We start from the raw sequence: 20,140 nt of genomic DNA on the forward strand, positions 1-20,140 counted from the left end.
TACCTTTAGATTAATGCGCTATCTCATCGCTTGGGGCCCGAAATAAACTAAAAAAAAAAAAAACTGAAACTTACATATGCATATCCCCAAAGTCAACTGCCTTCCATACTAACCTACTATCTTACTAGCCGTCAGTTGCGGTAATCTTTGATACTGACATTACAGCTCTTTATCTGCCTGATCAGCCCCAGGCTGGTTCGTAATCTGTGCTTCCTGAAATCTATTTCTCCCTTTAACTGATAAGTATCGCATCTTTGCGCAAATTTGAACATAAAGATTACAAAAAAAAGCCGTATAAATGTGTGTTTTTTTGTTGCTTTTTGTTGCGTCTTTGCAAGAAATAGAGATAGCTTCAGCAGGCTCAGGAAAGTCCTATTGAGACCGGGGCGATAAGACTTGCCTTGTAGGGAAAATCCGCATTCTTACAGGCTGACGTCGTTAGTATGAGAGTTATAAGGTTCTTAAATCAGATAGAAGTAGTATATTCTACCTTTAAAATCTGAAACTGTAATTCGAATCTCTCGAGACATGTCTATAAATCTGCTTCGAGCCGCAAATTGCAAATTGCAATTTGTATATATATAAGTTTCTCCGTAAGTACGGAGAACTCTTCAATACCTACCCGTTCTTCATGCTACCCATCTAGTTTCTTGAGGTTTGACAAGAAGGTATGGAATGTCACGTTTGCAAAGCCAATACTCCAGGGTCCTGCCGTTACTTGCGGAGGTAAGCATGTCGTCGGACTATACGACTTTTTATGTGGATTTCTGGGTGTTTATAGAGCATCTCTGGTAGGGTTCATCAGTATTTCTTATTAGGTGCGAATTGTTCTGCGTCAGCCGTTCCTATTTGCATATGAAGAGAGTAGATGAACTAGTATATATATATATATACGGCTATCAGTAGTTGTCATTGCCATAAGAATTGACACTAGGAAGAATACTGTTAGGGTCTTCTGAAAGTACGATACGCAATCCACCATAGAAGCTATGAAGTGGATTTACACCTTTATCGCTGCTGTTTCAGCAACAGTTACCTTCCACCCAGAGAATGTTGAATATTCGCTAAGTGCCAAAGAACTTGACCCTGCATCTCTAGGTATCGATACAGTAAACCAATGGTCCGGGTATCTTGATTATCAGGACAAGAAACACTCATTCTATTGGTTCTTCGAATCTAGGAACGATCCAGCTAATGATCCTGTGATTCTATATTTGAACGGTGGGCCCGGGTGTTCTTCAATGGACAATTTGTTCTTCGAAACGGGGCCTGCTTCAATTGGGCCTGATTTAAAACCAATCCATAACCCATATTCATGGAATAATAACGCTTCCATTATATTCCTAGATCAGCCTGTAAACGTCGGATTTTCGTACAGCGAAGAAAGAGTTAAAACTACAAATGACGCTGCTAGAGACGTTTACAACTTCTTGGATCTATTCTTTACCAAATTTCCCAACTTAACCGCAAACGCTTTCCACATAGCTGGAGAATCATATGCTGGTCATTACATTCCTAGAATTGCCCATGAAATTGTCAGTGTTCATAAGGATGATACGAAGTTCAATCTTTCATCAATTGTGATAGGTAACGGGCTTACAGATCCATTGGTACAGAATCAATACTTTAAACCGATGGCTTGTGGTGAAGGTGGATATCCAGCTATATTAAATCCCAGTAAGTGCCGTACAATGTCGGTAAGTAATTTGGCTTGTAAAGGTTTAACCAGTCTTTGCTCTAAAACCAAATTAACCCTGGCGTGCGTATCTGCTTCTACATTTTGCTGGAAATCATTGATTCAACCTGCTTTCGATTCTGCTGTGAATCCATGCGATATAAGAGGTCCCTGTGAAGATCCAGAGTCGGGGCTCTGTTGGAAGACCTTAGGATATATCCGCTCTTACTTGAACCAAGAATTTGTGCAAGACGCTCTAGGTACGAAAGTGAGCTCGTATAACGGATGTAATACTTCAGTTGGGAGCGACTTCTTCCTGACGGGTGATAATAGCAGGCCATTCCAGCAATATGTGACCGAACTGCTTGATTTGAACATTCCTGTCTTGATATATGCCGGCGATACAGACTACATATGTAATTGGTTGGGTAATATGGCGTGGACCGATGCTCTCACATGGAAGGACCATATAAGCTATGAAACGTTACCCTTAAACCCATGGTATAGTTTGAACGGATCCGTCCAGTTTGGTGAGGTCAAAAACCACGGACCCTTTACTTTCCTCAGAGTATTCGAAGCAGGTCATACGGTTCCATATTATCAACCACTAGCTACTATGGAAATGATCAACAGATGGATCTCGGGGGACCTTTCTTTAGGCTACTCTAACTAAATATGCTATTATAATGTCAAACACTTTCACGATGATATATACACAGAACGTATGTATATAAGCAGAACATGCGGAAGGTCGTTATTCTCATTTAGCCCTTTGCAAACTATGTAGAGGCTTTCTCAGAAAAACTAGACTTGATAATATCTATTCATACACGGCCATTCAAACGAATTGATCTTCTTAGACCTTCTCCTAAGATTACTACCTTGTCTTCTTGTTGCAATCTTGTCAAAGCGTTTGATAATTCGATACTCTCCACTTTATCTTGCGATTGTTCGTTTATAAGCTTGCTTAGTTCGTTGAAACTTATTGTGTCTGTTGTCCTTTCTGTCAATATCTTTAAAATTTCTCTCGCCAAGTCTTCAAGCAATTTTCTTTGCACAACCGATTTACCAGTTTGTACAAGGTTCATATCAATTTTACCAGTTTTAGGATCCGTAGCGTAATCTTTGATGGCAGACTTTATCAGTCTCACTGCTTCTTCCACATCTTCAAGTTCAACTCTTTCACTTAACCTCATCTTAGCATGAGCTTCTGAAAGTCTAATCATACTTTCTAACTGTCTTGTTGTTGCGGTAATTCTTTTTTCATCTGATCTACTGTCATCACCCATCTTTCTCATACCGACATATGCCCTCACAAGTTCAGTCTTGGCTGACTCAGTTATTACCGGGTGAATGTTTTGTTTTGCATAGTTGATGTAGGCTGTCAAGAATTCAACTGGTAGAATATCACCTTGAGATACAGAATCCGGTCTGTCTTCCAGGTATAAACTGGTTAAATGCTTAGCGAGTTCACGATCAGACGCTTCGTTGACCTTGTCAAGCACTAGATAAACGAGATCAAATCTTGATAATAATGGAGGCGGCAAATCAATATTTTCAGTCACAGGAAGATTAGGATTGTACCTAGAGTTGATAGGATTGGCACTAGCCAGAATTGAAGTTCTAGCATTTAAAGTTGTAATAATACCTGCTTTTGCAATAGAGATTGTTTGTTGTTCCATAACTTCATGTAATACTGATCTAGTATTATCGTTCATCTTATCAAATTCATCAATACAACACACACCACCGTCAGAGAGAACTAAAGCACCACTTTCCAACACCAGTTGCTTAGTATCCACATCTCTTGTAACATAAGCAGTTAAACCAACAGCAGAGGAACCCTTACCCGAAGTGTAAACACCACGAGGAGCAATCTTATGAACATATTGTAAAATTTGAGATTTAGAGGTCGAAGGATCACCACATAGTAGAATATTAATGTCACCTCTATATCTTCCACCTTTCTTGAAAGTTTTATTAGCACCACCAAAGAGTTGTAATAAGATTCCCTTCTTGACGTCATCTAACTCGTAAATACTTGGTGCGATGGAACGTGACAAAACATCATAGACATCCGATCGGCGAGCAGTTTCTTTGATCCTCCTAATGTCTTCGCTACTCAAAGTTCTAATCTCTTCCACATTATCAATCTGGTTCTGCAAGAGTTGTTGTTCAACAGTAGAAGTGTCCACACCGACTCTATCTTTAGCCACCTTTTGGATATGAACCACATCGATGTATGTCTTGTATAGAGATTTGAGGGCTCTTTGCTTTGGATTCGACCTGATTGGAATAGATCTAAAGATACCTGAAACCTCAATTCTATCACCAGCACGACACGAATCAACCAGCTCATCATATACACATAGGGAAACAGAGTGTGGAGTTTGTCCATCAGGGACTAGATCAGGCGTTTCTTGTAACTTTATCACTTGTCTGTCTTGGAAAGTGCACCTATTGTGAACTAAAACCATGGAGTTTGGGCTATTACAGACCACTCTGGGACATCTCACTGGTTCTTGAATAATACCACGATCGATCTCAACTTCTACAGTATGATTGCATACGTTACATTTGAAAAATGCAACACTCATATCTGGGATAATAGGTGTGGATCTTAGAACTAAACCTTTGATACTCACCAATTTATCAATATCATTAGGATTAAGCTCTCTCATACCCTTTTTGGTTTCCACATTATATGGTCTCACTTTGAACAACTTCGATTCAATTTCATTCAAGTAACTCTCTAACCCATTATCAAGTGCTAAGGATACCATACAATCTTTAACAGTTTGATCCATAATAGCTATAATTTCTTGAGGGTAATAGAGAATCTGATGAAACAACTTTTCAGTATGTTTATAAGCCAGTAAATTTCTGATATCAAGGTTCAAGTTTGAAGTACCGAGTTGTCTCATTTGATTCAATTGATTCACATAATACAGCTCTTGGTCTGTTGTTTCGTTGATGAAAATCTCCTGATCATCTAGCTCCTTTCTATATTTCAACTTGAAAGACATCAAAAATTCTCTGAAACTGTTACCACACTCTTGGATCGAAACATTGGTACCCCAGATGATCTTCAAAGGTTGATCAGCAGCTTCAGATGCAGGTCTCGATGATGATGAAAATCCATTATCCGATGAGGAAAGGTTATTGAAAGTGACAATTCTTCTGGGAGATGATAAGTCAGATGCATTAATTTCGCCTCTTCTAGATCTAGAGTGTCTTCCCTCTCTTGCACTTGAGGATAGAGAGGATGAATAGTTCAATAGATCAGATCTCAAATTGTTAGATCTTAAACCACTGCTACTAGGAGCGGCGCGAGCCGTCTCTTGCGTGGCATTTGACGAAGACGAAGGATAGTGAAACGGAGAAGAGCCTACGCCTCGGTCTTGAGATGCCTGGGAATCCTGTGTACCATGAGGAGCTGGAGAAGAGCTAGGATCATAAAACAAATTTGGTGAACTTGGTTGTTGAGCTGGAGGTGAGGACATAATATTGTTAACCGTTTGTCTTCCTGTGTTCTATGGATATATACTGCCACTATTATCCAAATGCTAATTCAGCAATTTTATCAAACCTACTAAGCAGCTAAATAATCCTAGGTTCCCTGATATATCACCTTTCAATTGATAATGTTATCTTGTTTGAGATGCTTTGAGTGAACTAAGTGAAACTCGTTAAGATTTTACACATTTTTGGTTACATAGTTACATTTCCTAAAGAAGAAAACAGAACAAATTGAAATAAACAAGGTTCTAATGAGCCCTTGCCACCGTTGATAATACCATGGATCCACTCAGCTCAATGGTCAGTATCTTCGCCGATCAGAATTGGAGTTGCATTATTTGAAGAGGGAACAATGATCACGTGATGTACAATTGTTCTGTTTTAAAAGAAATTAACCTTTAAAATGAAATAAAGTGGTAACAAGAACTCTGTCAGAGGCGAGAGATAAGCGAACCACTTTCGCCAGTGTGACTCAATTCTTCTGCACAATATCATTATTCAACGTGAATTTATTGTACTTTCGTTTAGTTGTGTTTTTGTCCCGTTTGGAAACTGGTAAGAAGTGATGAATCCCACTGTTAGTGATGAACGAGATCGGGCAGAGAGAATTAGACTCAGCATAATGGGGCCTCAAACGAGGTCCAGTCGAATGAGCTATCGGATATCAAGGTTCAAGTCTACGCACACTCTGTACATACTATTACTTGCTTCTTTGGCTGTATTGCAGTTTATTTCCATAGCATTTTTCGCAAAAGGGTTCCTTTTAACAAGGACGGTGTTGGATAACGTTGCAGAACTTGATCCCCAGCTTCCCTTCGAAGCTAAATACGATAAGATGGTTTTACTAATAGTGGACGCATTGAGGTTTGATTTCGTTATTCCAGTAGATGAAAATCATGCCAAGTACAACCCTAATTATCATAACAATTTGAAAGTTCTTTATGAGACGGCCCATAACTCAACGGATTCTGTCTTGTTGAAGTTTTTGGCTGATCCTCCCACAACTACGCTACAAAGATTAAAGGGATTGACAACAGGTTCCTTGCCTACATTTATAGATGCAGGATCGAATTTCAATGGTGATGTGATCGATGAGGATAACTTAATAAAACAGCTTTATCTGCATAACAAGAAAATATTCTTTGCCGGTGATGACACTTGGGATGCCCTATTTAATCCGTATTTGGCTCCAGAAAGTGTACCATATGAATCCTTGAACGTTTGGGATTTAGACACAGTCGATAATGGGGTTATTTCTTACTTAGAGGAGTATTATTTCAATGAAGAGAAACGGTCTGAATACGATATCTTGATCGGACATATGTTAGGAGTTGATCATGTCGGACATAAGTACGGTCCTAATCATTTTACCATGAAGGAAAAACAGCTTCAAGTTGATGAGCTATTGCGGAAAATTATAAGCACTGCAGATGATAACACGTTATACGTTGTTATGGGTGATCACGGTATGGACCACACAGGAAACCACGGTGGTGATTCGCAAGACGAGTTGGAAAGTGTCCTTTGGCTATACGCGAAGAATGCCAACTGGAGTAAGGATTACGACAGTTATAATACTACAGATCTGGGTACTTCATATAAGCAAATGAACCAGATTGACCTGGTGCCTACCCTCTCCTTACTATTGGGAATTCCAATTCCATTCAATAATTTGGGTTGGCCGTTGGATGAAATTGCAAATGACCCTGAAGAATTAACGCTTTACCACAATATATGTCGGAACCAATTAGAGAAATATTTGAGCGTCAGTAACATAATCGGTGCCACTGCTAGACGTGATGCGTTGATAAGCGTCGAGAACCACCCAGAGTTTCAACAAATGTTCCTTGAAATTTGTAAAGATTTGTGGGCAAGATTTGATTTCACAAGTATATGCGTAGGAATAGCACTCATGGCTTTTTCTTTGATATTGTTACTCATTATAATCAAGTTGATACCTTCGATAGTTGTTGGCCAGATGGTTGGTGATTTCGTTGGTTGTGTCGTAGTCATTTCGGCAATATCAAATGTCAGCTTCCAAGGTATCTACCAAGTGTTACATCAACCAGCATTTTTGGATAATTCTCTTTGGTGCTCTGCTTTTGCTACTTCTGTTGGAATTATTTTGGGAGTGTTCATCCCTATATTTGATCGCTATAGTGTCCAATGGTTATGTTTACGTTTGGTTGAAGAACTATCCGATTATTGGTCAAGAATAGCGACCTTATTCATCACATTGCACGCCCTTCTGTTTACCTCTAATTCATTTACCATTTGGGAAGATAGGATTGTCGCTTTCTTGCTAACCACTTTTGGTATGCTAACATTATATGAATTCGCGTTCCTACCGCAAAGACACTCAACAGCTGCTATTTTATCTGGAGCCGGAGAAAAACAAGGGACTTTATCCGGTAAATCTGTGGGCGAATCTAATTCAGATTCTTTACCGCTGGGCAGATTCGCAAGGATATTAGGTGGGTATCATTCTATTGTGTTGGTTCTATGCACAAGACTCTCTTCCATGATTACTATTTGCCGTGAAGAACAAGGACCATATTGCACGCCAACGTTTACTATCTCCAATAACTATTCATACTATACCATGTTGGGGTGTTTATTTTTAATTCCTGCAATCCCTTCTTGTATTAAGGGTTATTACAACGTATGCTCATCTTATCAAGCAGCAGCACCGATCTGGATCGGGTTGATTCTAAAGGGTTCTTTGTTTGCGAGTTTCACATACTGGTCTTTACTGACAATAGAAAATAAATTCGAAGATTTAGCATGGGACCTAACTATCTGGAAATATACTATATCTCGTATTATTGTCGGTATATCGTTAATTGCCTGTAATATTGGCTGGATGAAAGGGCCCCTATGTGTTAAACTAAACATCCATAATACAGACTTGAAATCTCAACAGGCCACAATCTTAGGTTACTCTAACGTCTATGGATCCCAATACTTTCTATTGGTCATAAACTTTTTGATGGCTATCATGCTTTTCAATAAGCCATTAGGTCAACTATCAATATTCTTAATGTGCAACCAATTACTTTCTATCATTGAAATATGTGACCTACTCAAAGTAAAAGAGAGTTTAATCGGACCCGTTGCCCTTGGTTTACTAGCGTATCAACAGTTTTTCAGTACTGGGCATCAAGCGACAATTCCATCAGTTCAATGGGATATGGGTTTCATTTTAACAGAAAAGATCATTTTTCCTTGGACACACCTTGGGATTGTATTGAATACCTTTGGGCCATTCATATTGGTAGCGCTTTCCGTGGCCTTATTAACTCTTTGGAAGCAACCGCCAAGTGTCTTACAACCACAAACAATTCTTGCAAGAATTGTTTCGAATTCCGGTACTTTGTTGATATATAACAGTGTTCTATGTTTGAGCAGTTTTGTTTGGGTGACGCATTTCAGAAGACACCTAATGGTGTGGAAAATATTCTGTCCTCGATTCCTATTTGCATCATTATGTTTGATAGTAAGTCAACTCGTTGTAACATTTATTACTATTGGTTTTGCAAGTTCTAGACTAATCAGGCAGATAAGTCAATTGTTTTCAAAATAAACCTTACTCGAAACCAATATAGTAGGAACTCTCTTAATGTATAAATAAATTTATTTATTTATTTATGCGAGATGGACACGGACGATTCGTATGTGTCGTTTTGAAGAGGCCTGTTTTATTTGATTTGCATTCAATATCTCGCGAAATTTTTGGTTGATAATTGGGAGAATAAATAATTTATAGATATTATACAGATGTATTAATTATTGTACAGTAACATTTATGCACAAAAATGGTATTGCCGAGGACTATGCCGTTCCAATCAATTGGAATTGATTCATGATTTGTAATATAACCTTAAAAACCAGCCAACAGATAAGAAATGATGAGAATTAGATAGGATGAATGATGAATAATGACAAAAAAATAAGCAAAAAAGACACATTAGAATGGATACCCGATCGCCATTAGTAAGGCGATTAAACACCATTGTGGTCTAAGAAGAAATAGTTACCAGATGACTTTTGTTCTTTATCCATTTGGGAGTCTAATTTATTGATTCTTGGTCTGAAAGAGGTTGGATCTCTTCTGAAGGTAACGTTCAAGTTCTTTAAGAATTTGTTACAACCAGTCAACAAACTTTCTGGAGCTCTAGCGAAAGCTTGCTTAGATGGGATACCATCGAACACGATGACTTTATCGGCCAAATATGTAGCCATGATAAAATCGTGCTCGACGATGAATGCAGTTTTCTTATTATGCAAGATGAAACGTCTGATAACTTTAGAACAAATGATACGTTGTTCAGAATCTAAGTAGGCAGATGGTTCATCAATCAAGTAAATGTCAGCATTCATACCCAAAGAAAGCACAATAGCCACTCTCTGTAATTCACCACCAGACAAATGCTGAACTTCTTGATCAATGATATCATCGATTTTCAAAGGCTTAACGACATCAGTTTGGAACTGTGGGTTCAAGAATTGTGCTCTAATTCTCTTAAAGAACAATTGACGCACAGTACCAGTGAACTTTGGAGCAATCTTCTGGGGCTTCATTGAAACGTTCAACTTAGGAATATCTTGACCATCATCAGCAGGAATAGCACCTGCAAGAAGTTTAATTAATGTTGTCTTACCAGTACCGTTTTCACCCATCATAACCAAGATTTGAGAATCGGAGAATTCACCTGCTTCAACGGTTAGAGAGAAATCACCTTGTGTACGTTTCATATCTGGGTAAGTGAATGCACGGCTTGCATCGGCTTCCAATTCATCACCAGCATCAGCCATACGGAATTGTAGCGCTTCAGTTCTGAAACGCAAATTTTCAGACGGAATGTGACCATCTAAGAATATATTAATACCTTCACGGACAGAAGATGGTAAAGTAACAACACCATAAACAGAAGGCACACCATAAATAATACAAACAAAATCCGACAAATAATCTAGCACCGATAAATCGTGCTCCACACAGATAACGTATGTGGTTGGATTCAATAGAGATCTGATAATTAAAGCAGCGTTCAAACGTTGCTTAACATCCAAATAAGAAGAAGGTTCATCGAACATATAAACATCTGCTTCCTGAACACAAGACATACCGATAGCAAATCTTTGCAATTCACCACCTGAAAGGGCAGAGACTTCTCTGTTCAAAACATTCTTTAACTGTAAGATATCGATATACCTCTTAGCATCATCTTTTGATTTCTCCAATCTCAATTTCAACAACTCGCCAACTTTTTGGACGGGGCCCTTAATGGCACGAGGAATGTTATCCACATATTGTGGCTTGATGATAGCTTTGATATCATCTTCCAACATCTTAGTGAAATAGTTCTGCAATTCAGAACCACGGAAATATTTAATGATCTCTTGCCATTCTGGAGGATCTTCGAAACGACCAAGGTTAGGCTTTTGCTTACCTGCCAAGATCTTCAATGCAGTAGACTTACCAATACCGTTGGTACCGACAAGACCCAAAACCTGACCCGGTCTTGGAGTGGGCAAACGATGCAACTTGAAAGAGTTTGCCGAATAACGATGTGTCACTTGAGAATCTAAATTCGTTGGCAAATTGATGATTTGAATAGCATCAAATGGACACTTTTTAACACAAATACCACAACCGATACACAAATTTTCAGAGATAAACGCAATCTTGGAAGTAGGCATCACTTCTATACATAACTTACCAGTCTTAACCACGGGACAAGATCTCTTACATTCCTGACGACATTTCTTTGGCTTACACTTATCCTCGCTGACAATAGCGATACGAGTATTTTTCGATGACATTTTTTTTGGTACTATGAGTTTGTTTTGTGTTTCTATGATTGAATTAAAATTCAGGTACTTCCCAGTATCCGTTCTCTATCAATAAAAATGTTGGGAGTTGGAGCGTAAAGATTCCGTAAATGTATATTGTTTATGCCCTTGCTAGTGGGAGACGCTGTAGTTTATAAACCTTCCTGATTCCTTGCTTTGCAATTGACCTAGGATAGATTAGGACAGATTAAAATATAAATTAGGATGGATTAAAATCAGATTAATAATATCCTTCTGTATCCGAAATAAATAGTTTTAAGAGTAGTCTTATATCAAACTCTTCTCACCAGCCTTGAAACCGTATTCTCTAGTCTGTGCTTCTAAAACAAAAAAAAACTCTTTAAAAAAACGAATACCACTACTAAAGAATCAGAACCTATTACTTATTGAGATACAAGTAATCAAATTATAAGTACAACTGAATTAAAGCAAACTAAAACAAGTGAAATAACTTTATATTTTAAAACCTTTACCATTGTTTTCATACAGATAAAGCTTGGAAATTGTTATTGTTCCATTCTCGTTTTCTCGATGAGATGAGCTTTGTGAAATTTTTCAGTGAAAAAAAAAAAAAAAATTTTTTTTGGTGATGAAAGGATTAGTTAATTATCGTTTAGAGTGATGTGATATGAATATATAAAGAAAGCCGGCTTGAGATCTTGTTTTCTCTTCTTTGGATATCACTTTTCGGGGAATCATTTTTCCGGAACTTGGGCGGTTAAATCATGTCGAAGAAGCAAGGGTAGATTTGGGCGGGAAAGTGCCACTATGGTGGGAATTTCCCTGGAGTTATGTCATTGTGGTTGATTCAGGGGTGTCTCTCCGGTGTGGGCTCGCGTTGCCCATTTTTCAATGGGCAACGCGATATAAGTGCTTGAGTTTGTTCCTCCCTTTTTGAGGTGCATCATTCATATGGAATTGCTCACCAAGTGTGTAAACGTTTGGTTACTGATACGATGAAAGGGGCCCGTACTCGATTAGTACGGGATATGCTCTCTATTGTCGACTTTTTGAAATCGCCAGCATTTGAAATATTCACGGAATTCATACTGTACTGTATTTTTTTCTGTTGAAATTGAAACTGCTGTTTTATCAACTGGAAACCTCCTCAATTGACCACCGTTTGACCGTTCATTATCCAACCTTATTCTTTCCTTCGGTCTGAACAAACCGAGTAGACACGCCATGTACGTGTTTATTCAGCGTTTGCCAAGTCTGTCTCCACTGACATATGTGCCGATCATCTTCTACTTCTTGCTACCTTGCCCCATCGATTGAGATGGATAGTAATGTAATCCCCGTCTTGGTTGTCACCTGTCAACGGTAATGTGATACATTACTTCCTAGTTACCCTCTTTCTCACCCTAGTTTTATAAAATTTTTTTAGTCCTATATCGTCTGTATCTTTCCCGTAGTCAAAACTTGTTTTGAACTCTTTTTCCAATCTAAACCTGTAAAGAAAAGACCCATTCAACAGAGCACACGATTTAAACGTGAGAATATCTGCATTTAAGGATTCGATAGGTATTCTAAAGCAGTGGAGGTGAACGAATCTATTGTCACAGAGTGTTAAAGTTGTGTTTTGTATTAATATTTTTTTTTGTTTTTCCCTCTGTTTAGATTCATGCAATAATGGTACAGGATTTACCAGACGAAGTCTTAGCGAATCCGGAACTTTACGGGTTGCGTAGGTCGCATAGAGCCGCTATCACCCATAATACTTATGCTGGTTTAGATTCAGATTCAGATGAGGAAGTGATTCGTCCCAGAAGGGGTAAGCAAAAGCGGAAGGCTGTGAAACAGGAACATAATTATGACGAAGAAGAGGAAGAAGAAGAGGAAATTGATGATTTCAGTGACACTGATGATTTCGGTTCGAAAAGGAAACCAACCCGCGCACCTAGTGCCAAAAGGGGTAGGAAGCGTGTCAGTGCTGGTAATTCAAAGAGTAAACGCCAAGCGAAACGTGTCGAGGAGAGTGACGAGGAAAATGTCGTTTTGCCTACCAGGTTTTCGTCTCGGAATAATAATAAAGTCATTAATTATACATTAAATGATGATTCTAACGATGAGGATTTGATGGAATCTTCCGAGGAACAGGATGAGGGTCATAATTTGGATAGCGAGGATATGGACTTGCAAGATGGATATTCTGCTTCGCCGTCGCCGCAACAGGAAACGCATAGCATCGACATCGTTGTCGATCATCGTTTGAAGGAAGGTGTTGATAATTCGGGATCGACGAAGAATCGTAGATGGGATGTGGATTCCATCAGAGCTAACTTTGAGTTCCTTATTAAATGGGCAGATCAATCTCATTTACATAACAGTTGGGAGTCCTACGAGGACCTCAAGGAGAACGGGACTAAAGGTTTGAAAAGAATAGAGAATTATTATAAACAGTTTATCATTTTAGATCAAGAGGTGAGAGCAGACCCATATACCACCAGAGAGGATATAGAAGTCATGGATCTTGAGCATGAGCGTAGAATTGACGAATTCGAAGAGTTCAAGGTGCCAGAACGGATCATTGACTCGGAACGTTTTGAAAATGAGGACGGATCAGGTTCGTCCCAATTGAAGTATCTTGTAAAATGGCGTCGTTTAAATTATGATGAGTGTACTTGGGAAGTAGCCTCCGAGATTGTCAAGATGGCTCCTGAACAGGTAAAAGAGTTCCAAAACAGAACCAATTCCAAGATAATGCCACAAAACTCCTCTAATTACCCAGCAAATCAAAGACCGAAATTCGAAAAGCTAGACGCCCAACCTAGTTTCATTAAAGGTGGGGAACTAAGAGATTTTCAATTGACTGGTATCAATTGGATGGCCTTTCTTTGGTCAAAGAACGATAACGGTATCCTTGCTGATGAGATGGGTCTTGGTAAAACTGTTCAAACTGTTTCATTTATCAGTTGGCTCATTTACGCTAGAAGACAAAACGGTCCTCATTTAGTAGTGGTACCTTTATCAACCATGCCTGCATGGCAAGAAACTTTTGATAAATGGGCTCCTGGTTTGAACTGTGTTTACTATATGGGTAATCAAGCTTCAAGGGACTTAATTCAAGATTATGAATTTTACACCAACCCACAAGCTAAGGGCAAAAAACATCTCAAATTTAACGTTCTGTTGACAACATATGAGTATATTTTGAAAGATAGGTCAACGTTGGGTTCAATTAAGTGGCAGTTCCTGGCTGTGGATGAAGCTCATCGTTTGAAAAATGCAGAATCATCTCTATATGAATCTCTAAACAGTTTCAAAGTTGCGAACAGATTGTTAATCACCGGTACACCGTTACAAAATAACATTAAAGAATTGGCGGCATTGGTGAATTTCTTAATGCCAGGCAGATTCACTATTGATCAAGAAATCGACTTTGAAAATCAGGACGAACAACAGGAAGAATACATCAGAGATTTGCATAAGAGGTTACAACCCTTTATTCTTCGTCGTTTGAAAAAAGATGTAGAAAAATCCTTGCCCTCGAAAACCGAACGTATCTTAAGAGTGGAACTCTCTGATGTTCAAACGGAGTATTATAAGAACATTCTAACAAAGAATTATTCTGCTTTGACTTCTGGTATTAAGGGCGGCCACGTTTCTCTTCTAAATGTTATGAATGAATTGAAAAAGGCATCAAACCATCCCTATCTTTTTGATAACGCCGAAGAAAGAGTTCTTTCTAAGTTTGGTGATGGTCACAAATCTAGAGAAAACATTTTAAGAGGGTTGATCATGTCCAGTGGTAAGATGGTATTATTGGATAAACTTTTGACACGATTGAAAAAGGATGGTCATCGGGTTCTAATTTTCTCACAAATGGTTAGAATTTTAGATATTCTAGGTGACTATTTATCTATCAAAGGTATAAATTTCCAAAGACTTGACGGTACAGTGCCTTCTGCTCAGCGTAGGATATCTATTGACCATTTCAACGCGGAAGATTCTAACGATTTTGTCTTTTTGCTATCTACCAGAGCCGGTGGTTTAGGTATCAATTTGATGACTGCTGACACTGTCATCATCTTTGACTCTGATTGGAATCCACAGGCGGATTTACAAGCTATGGCAAGAGCTCATAGAATTGGCCAGAAGAATCATGTCATGGTTTATAGATTTGTATCCAAAGATACAGTTGAAGAAGAAGTCTTAGAGCGTGCAAGAAAGAAGATGATTCTAGAATACGCTATTATTTCTCTTGGTGTCACAGATGGTAACAAAATATCATCAACCAAGAAGAATGAACCGAGTGCCGGTGAGCTTTCCGAAATCTTGAAATTCGGTGCTGGTAATATGTTCAAACCAAATGATAATCAACAAAAGTTAGAAGACTTGAATTTGGATGAAGTTTTGAACCATGCAGAGGATCATATCACAACTCCAGAGCTTGGGGAATCGAATTTGGGTGGAGAAGAATTCTTGAGACAGTTTGAAGTTACGGATTATAAAGCTGATGTTGATTGGGATGACATTATCCCCGAAGATGAACTCAAGAAACTAAAGGATGAAGAACAAAGGCGTATCGACGAAGAATATGTCAGAGAACAGTTAGATATAATGAACCGTAAAACTGCTGCCATTGATAAGATTAAGAGATCTGTCAACGGAGAAACGTTTGGGAGTGACTCAGAAGACGAAGGTAACTCCAAATCTAGAAAGAGATCTAAAGCTAACAACTTGGACGCTTTTGGTGAAAGAGAAATCAGAGCATTATACAAGTGTATTCTTCGATTTGGTGATATTGAAAACAAGTTTGAAGAGCTGATTGCCGATGGATCATTACCCGTAAAATCTATTGATAGATATAAAGAGCTTTACCACGAAATGATTACAGAGGCAGAAACTTTGATGAGAGACGAAGAGGCTAAGAGGCATGAAATATTTAGTAAGTTAGAAAAGGATGCAGCCGAATACAGACAGAAAATTAAAAACTTGGAAATTAAGCCTGAAGATGATGCTGGTAAAGAAACTCCTATCACTCTTTTATCTGCTAAAAGAAGAGAGAAAAGAGCCATCCTATTCGAATTCCACGATACTAAAGCACTAAACGCAGACACCCTTGTTAATAGACGCGACAATCTAAAATTCTTATCCAATTTTGTGGAAAGAAACTACAAAGACGACCCGTTACAATTCAAGTTCGTGAATAAGAATCCAAAACCTGTGTCTGCGTGGAATTGCGTATGGGGTAAAGAAGACGATGAGAAGCTGTTAATCGGTATCTATAAGTATGGTTACGGTGCATGGATGCAAATCAGAGATGATCCGTTTTTGGGACTAACTGAAAAACTTTTCTTGAACAATGAAGTTACTCAGAAAGCTGCCACTCCTGCAGCACCTAGTCTCACACCATCTGCTCCAGGGGCATCTGTTGCGGGGTCTTCAACACCTGGTGCTGATGCTGTAAAGACAGAAACTCCTGACACTACGGCAAACACACCAATCGTGACGGCGTCTTCTGAAAACACTAATAAGAAAACAGTGAAGAAAGCTCCCGGTGCTGTGCATCTCGGTAGAAGAGTCGATTACTTATTCACTGTCCTAAGAGACGAAGCTAAGGGTCCCCAAACTGATCCATCTCACCCTGCCGGCTCTTCGTCAACCGGAACCACGACGCCTCAGCAAAACAAACGTAAACCAAAGAAGTCTGCTACTACTGCTGGGAACAGCAATGGGAACGAAAATGCCCATACCGCTGGTACCCCAAGTGACGGCAATAGTGTTAACTTAACCGGCAAGGACTCTACACCAGACAATAGCTCCGAAACAAAGCGTGGCAAGGCCCATCACCATCAACAACCATCATCAAGATCTGGTACGCCTGTCGTCGGATCGAAAAAACAGCAGAGGAAAGGTAAAGACATACCGTTGGCACCAAAAGCCGATATCCGTCTTCCTGACAAAGAATACGACAGTATGGACGAAGAAGAGTGTAAGAAAACGATGACAAACGTCCGTAGCTCACTCAAACGTCTAAGATCTGGAGGAGACGGTCTTGAACGTAAGCAATGGGCTAACCTATTGAAGAAGGAATTGAAACGTGTTGGTGACTACATCGAATCGCACAAGAAGGACTCGTCTAAGACCTCTCCAGAAAAATATAAAAGACATTTATGGTCTTTCACTGCATATTACTGGCCAAGAGATGTCCCATCTTCCAAACTCCTGGCGATGTACGACAAAATCAAAGCCTCTGAACATTAATTAGTCAAATGTAACAAAACATAGAGATATATACGCCTATCAATTTACGAAAAAAAAAAAGATATCTAATCAACAACATATTGCTATTAGTTATTATTACCTTCATAAATGACATGAGGCACAAGGGCGCACCAGAAACAGCCGGCTGCTAGTAAAATACCTGGTTTGTTGTGGTGATGCCTCAGATCATTTCGCACGTACCTACCTTTCCTTTTGTGGAAAAGCTTTAAACTCTTTTTCAACTCTTTAAATTTTTCAATGAAAATTTTCACTTTTTGGCTAACTCATCACAACAATTAAGGACTGTTCTCACAGAGATGGATGAATTATATAACGATTTTAAATAAGTTCTTGTGATGTTGTTTCATTTATTTAATTTGTTATAAGTTTTTAGTTATCTTGGTTAGTTTATACTGTTTCGTTTGTTACTTATTTGTATTACCTTTCTGGTTCAGTTATTGTAACATTTTATTTTGTGCAATTTGTTTGTTTAAAAAGACCACGGTCAAAGTCAGCAAACTCTCTAAAGGTATCATCTGTATCCTGTATTTTAATTGTTTTTGGTAAAAGAAAAGAATAAGCGTGGTTTATATCTTTTTAATATTAGTCAAAACATTCCAGTTAGAAGTCTTTTTGAATTCAAGTTAACTAAGGGTTTTTCATTTCCATCCATCGTTAAATCAAAACTTAATAGTTTCATCAAAGGTTCGCAACTGTGTGGGTATTAAACAAAACAATACACTAAAATACACATTAAAAAACCATAAAAAAACATATATTTTAAAAACACATTACAAAACCAACCAACCGCCATCTTTTTCGGTTAAATTTATCTCATCTCATCTCATCTCATAATGTCTGATATTACTGAAAAAACTGCTGAGCAATTGGAAAACTTGCAGATCAACGATGATCAGCAACCAGCTCAATCTGCCAGTGCTCCATCCACTTCTGCTTCTGAAAGCGAAGCTTCTTCTGTTTCTAAGGTTGAAAACAACAACGCTTCATTGTACGTTGGTGAATTGGATCCAAACATTACTGAAGCATTGTTGTACGATGTGTTTTCACCATTGGGTCCAATTTCCTCGATCCGTGTTTGTCGTGATGCCGTCACCAAGGCTTCGTTAGGTTACGCTTACGTTAACTATACTGATTACGAAGCTGGTAAGAAAGCTATTCAAGAATTGAACTATGCTGAAATCAACGGTAGACCATGTAGAATTATGTGGTCCGAACGTGACCCAGCTATCAGAAAGAAGGGTTCTGGTAACATTTTCATCAAGAACTTGCACCCAGCCATTGACAACAAGGCTTTGCATGAAACTTTCTCCACTTTCGGTGAAGTCTTGTCTTGTAAAGTTGCTTTAGATGAGAATGGAAACTCTAGAGGCTTCGGTTTCGTTCATTTCAAGGAAGAATCCGATGCTAAGGATGCTATTGAAGCCGTCAACGGTATGTTGATGAACGGTTTGGAAGTTTACGTTGCCATGCACGTTCCAAAGAAGGACCGTATCTCCAAGTTGGAAGAAGCCAAGGCTAACTTCACCAACATTTACGTCAAGAACATTGACGTTGAAACCACTGACGAAGAGTTCGAACAGTTGTTCTCCCAATACGGTGAAATTGTCTCTGCTGCTTTGGAAAAGGATGCTGAGGGTAAGCCAAAGGGTTTCGGTTTCGTTAACTTTGTTGACCACAACGCCGCTGCCAAGGCCGTTGAAGAGTTGAACGGTAAGGAATTCAAGTCTCAAGCTTTGTACGTTGGCAGAGCTCAAAAGAAGTACGAACGTGCTGAAGAATTGAAGAAACAATACGAACAATACCGTTTGGAAAAATTGGCTAAGTTCCAAGGTGTTAACTTGTTCATCAAGAACTTGGACGATTCCATCGATGACGAAAAATTGAAGGAAGAATTCGCCCCATACGGTACCATCACCTCTGCTAGAGTCATGAGAGACCAAGAGGGTAACTCTAAGGGTTTCGGTTTCGTTTGTTTCTCTTCTCCAGAAGAAGCTACCAAGGCTATGACCGAAAAGAACCAACAAATTGTTGCCGGTAAGCCATTGTACGTTGCCATTGCTCAAAGAAAGGATGTCAGAAGATCCCAATTGGCTCAACAAATTCAAGCCAGAAACCAAATCAGATTCCAACAACAGCAACAACAACAAGCTGCTGCCGCTGCTGCTGGTATGCCAGGCCAATACATGCCACAAATGTTCTATGGTGTTATGGCCCCAAGAGGTTTCCCAGGTCCAAACCCAGGTATGAACGGCCCAATGGGTGCCGGTATTCCAAAGAACGGTATGGTCCCACCACCACAACAATTTGCTGGTAGACCAAACGGTCCAATGTACCAAGGTATGCCACCTCAAAACCAATTCCCAAGACACCAACAACAACACTACATCCAACAACAAAAGCAAAGACAAGCCTTGGGTGAACAATTGTACAAGAAGGTCAGTGCCAAGATTGACGACGAAAACGCCGCTGGTAAGATCACCGGTATGATCTTGGATCTACCACCACAGCAAGTCATCCAATTGTTGGACAACGACGAACAATTTGAACAGCAATTCCAAGAAGCCTTAGCTGCTTACGAAAACTTCAAGAAGGAACAAGAAGCTCAAGCTTAAACTTGATTTTTTGACCTTGATCTTCATCTTGTCCTTTCTATATCTTTCCCCCGAAGAAAAAGAAAAATTAAAAAAAAAAACGAACAGCTAACTATATGAATAGTCTCAGCTTCACGCATTGGAACTGGGTGGTGCTAATTAGCTTACGCATTGTTATAGACCTAAACTAGTCGAAATAAACTACTTTCTGCCACTCTTCTTTTTCTCTCGCTTTTTTTTTTTTTGTTCATCACAGGCTTTCCATTGT

At 39.0% G+C, this 20,140-nt stretch overlaps 6 protein-coding genes across 6 annotated transcripts; 4 read left to right on the forward strand and 2 right to left on the reverse strand.

Moving 5' to 3' along the window:
• Nucleotides 1-989: 989 nt before the first annotated feature.
• On the forward strand, nucleotides 990-2,348 carry KLLA0_C17490g (S10 family peptidase; the record flags this gene model as incomplete). Its single annotated transcript, XM_452981.1, has 1 exon — nucleotides 990-2,348. One exon carries the CDS (start codon nucleotides 990-992, stop codon nucleotides 2,346-2,348), a length of 1,359 nt encoding a protein of 452 aa, XP_452981.1.
• A 151-nt stretch (nucleotides 2,349-2,499) lies between these two features.
• Nucleotides 2,500-5,178, reverse strand: MCM4 (MCM DNA helicase complex subunit MCM4; the record flags this gene model as incomplete). Its single annotated transcript, XM_452982.1, has 1 exon — nucleotides 2,500-5,178. One exon carries the CDS (start codon nucleotides 5,176-5,178, stop codon nucleotides 2,500-2,502), a length of 2,679 nt encoding a protein of 892 aa, XP_452982.1.
• Nucleotides 5,179-5,759: 581 nt separating this feature from the next.
• On the forward strand, nucleotides 5,760-8,777 carry GPI13 (mannose-ethanolamine phosphotransferase GPI13; the record flags this gene model as incomplete). The annotated part of the gene is made up of 1 exon (XM_452983.1): nucleotides 5,760-8,777. The coding sequence occupies one exon, from the start codon at nucleotides 5,760-5,762 to the stop codon at nucleotides 8,775-8,777; it is 3,018 nt and encodes a 1,005-aa protein (XP_452983.1).
• Nucleotides 8,778-9,196: 419 nt separating this feature from the next.
• RLI1 (Fe-S cluster-binding ribosome biosynthesis protein) lies at nucleotides 9,197-11,020 on the reverse strand (the record flags this gene model as incomplete). The annotated part of the gene is made up of 1 exon (XM_452984.1): nucleotides 9,197-11,020. The coding sequence occupies one exon, from the start codon at nucleotides 11,018-11,020 to the stop codon at nucleotides 9,197-9,199; it is 1,824 nt and encodes a 607-aa protein (XP_452984.1).
• Nucleotides 11,021-12,682: 1,662 nt separating this feature from the next.
• On the forward strand, nucleotides 12,683-17,260 carry CHD1 (chromatin-remodeling ATPase CHD1; the record flags this gene model as incomplete). The annotated part of the gene is made up of 1 exon (XM_452985.1): nucleotides 12,683-17,260. One exon carries the CDS (start codon nucleotides 12,683-12,685, stop codon nucleotides 17,258-17,260), a length of 4,578 nt encoding a protein of 1,525 aa, XP_452985.1.
• Nucleotides 17,261-18,114: 854 nt separating this feature from the next.
• Nucleotides 18,115-19,893, forward strand: PAB1 (polyadenylate-binding protein; the record flags this gene model as incomplete). The annotated part of the gene is made up of 1 exon (XM_452986.1): nucleotides 18,115-19,893. One exon carries the CDS (start codon nucleotides 18,115-18,117, stop codon nucleotides 19,891-19,893), a length of 1,779 nt encoding a protein of 592 aa, XP_452986.1.
• Nucleotides 19,894-20,140: the final 247 nt, after the last annotated feature.

This window comes from Kluyveromyces lactis (genome assembly GCF_000002515.2).
Source record: "Kluyveromyces lactis strain NRRL Y-1140 chromosome C complete sequence".
Taxonomy (NCBI): domain Eukaryota; kingdom Fungi; phylum Ascomycota; class Saccharomycetes; order Saccharomycetales; family Saccharomycetaceae; genus Kluyveromyces; species Kluyveromyces lactis.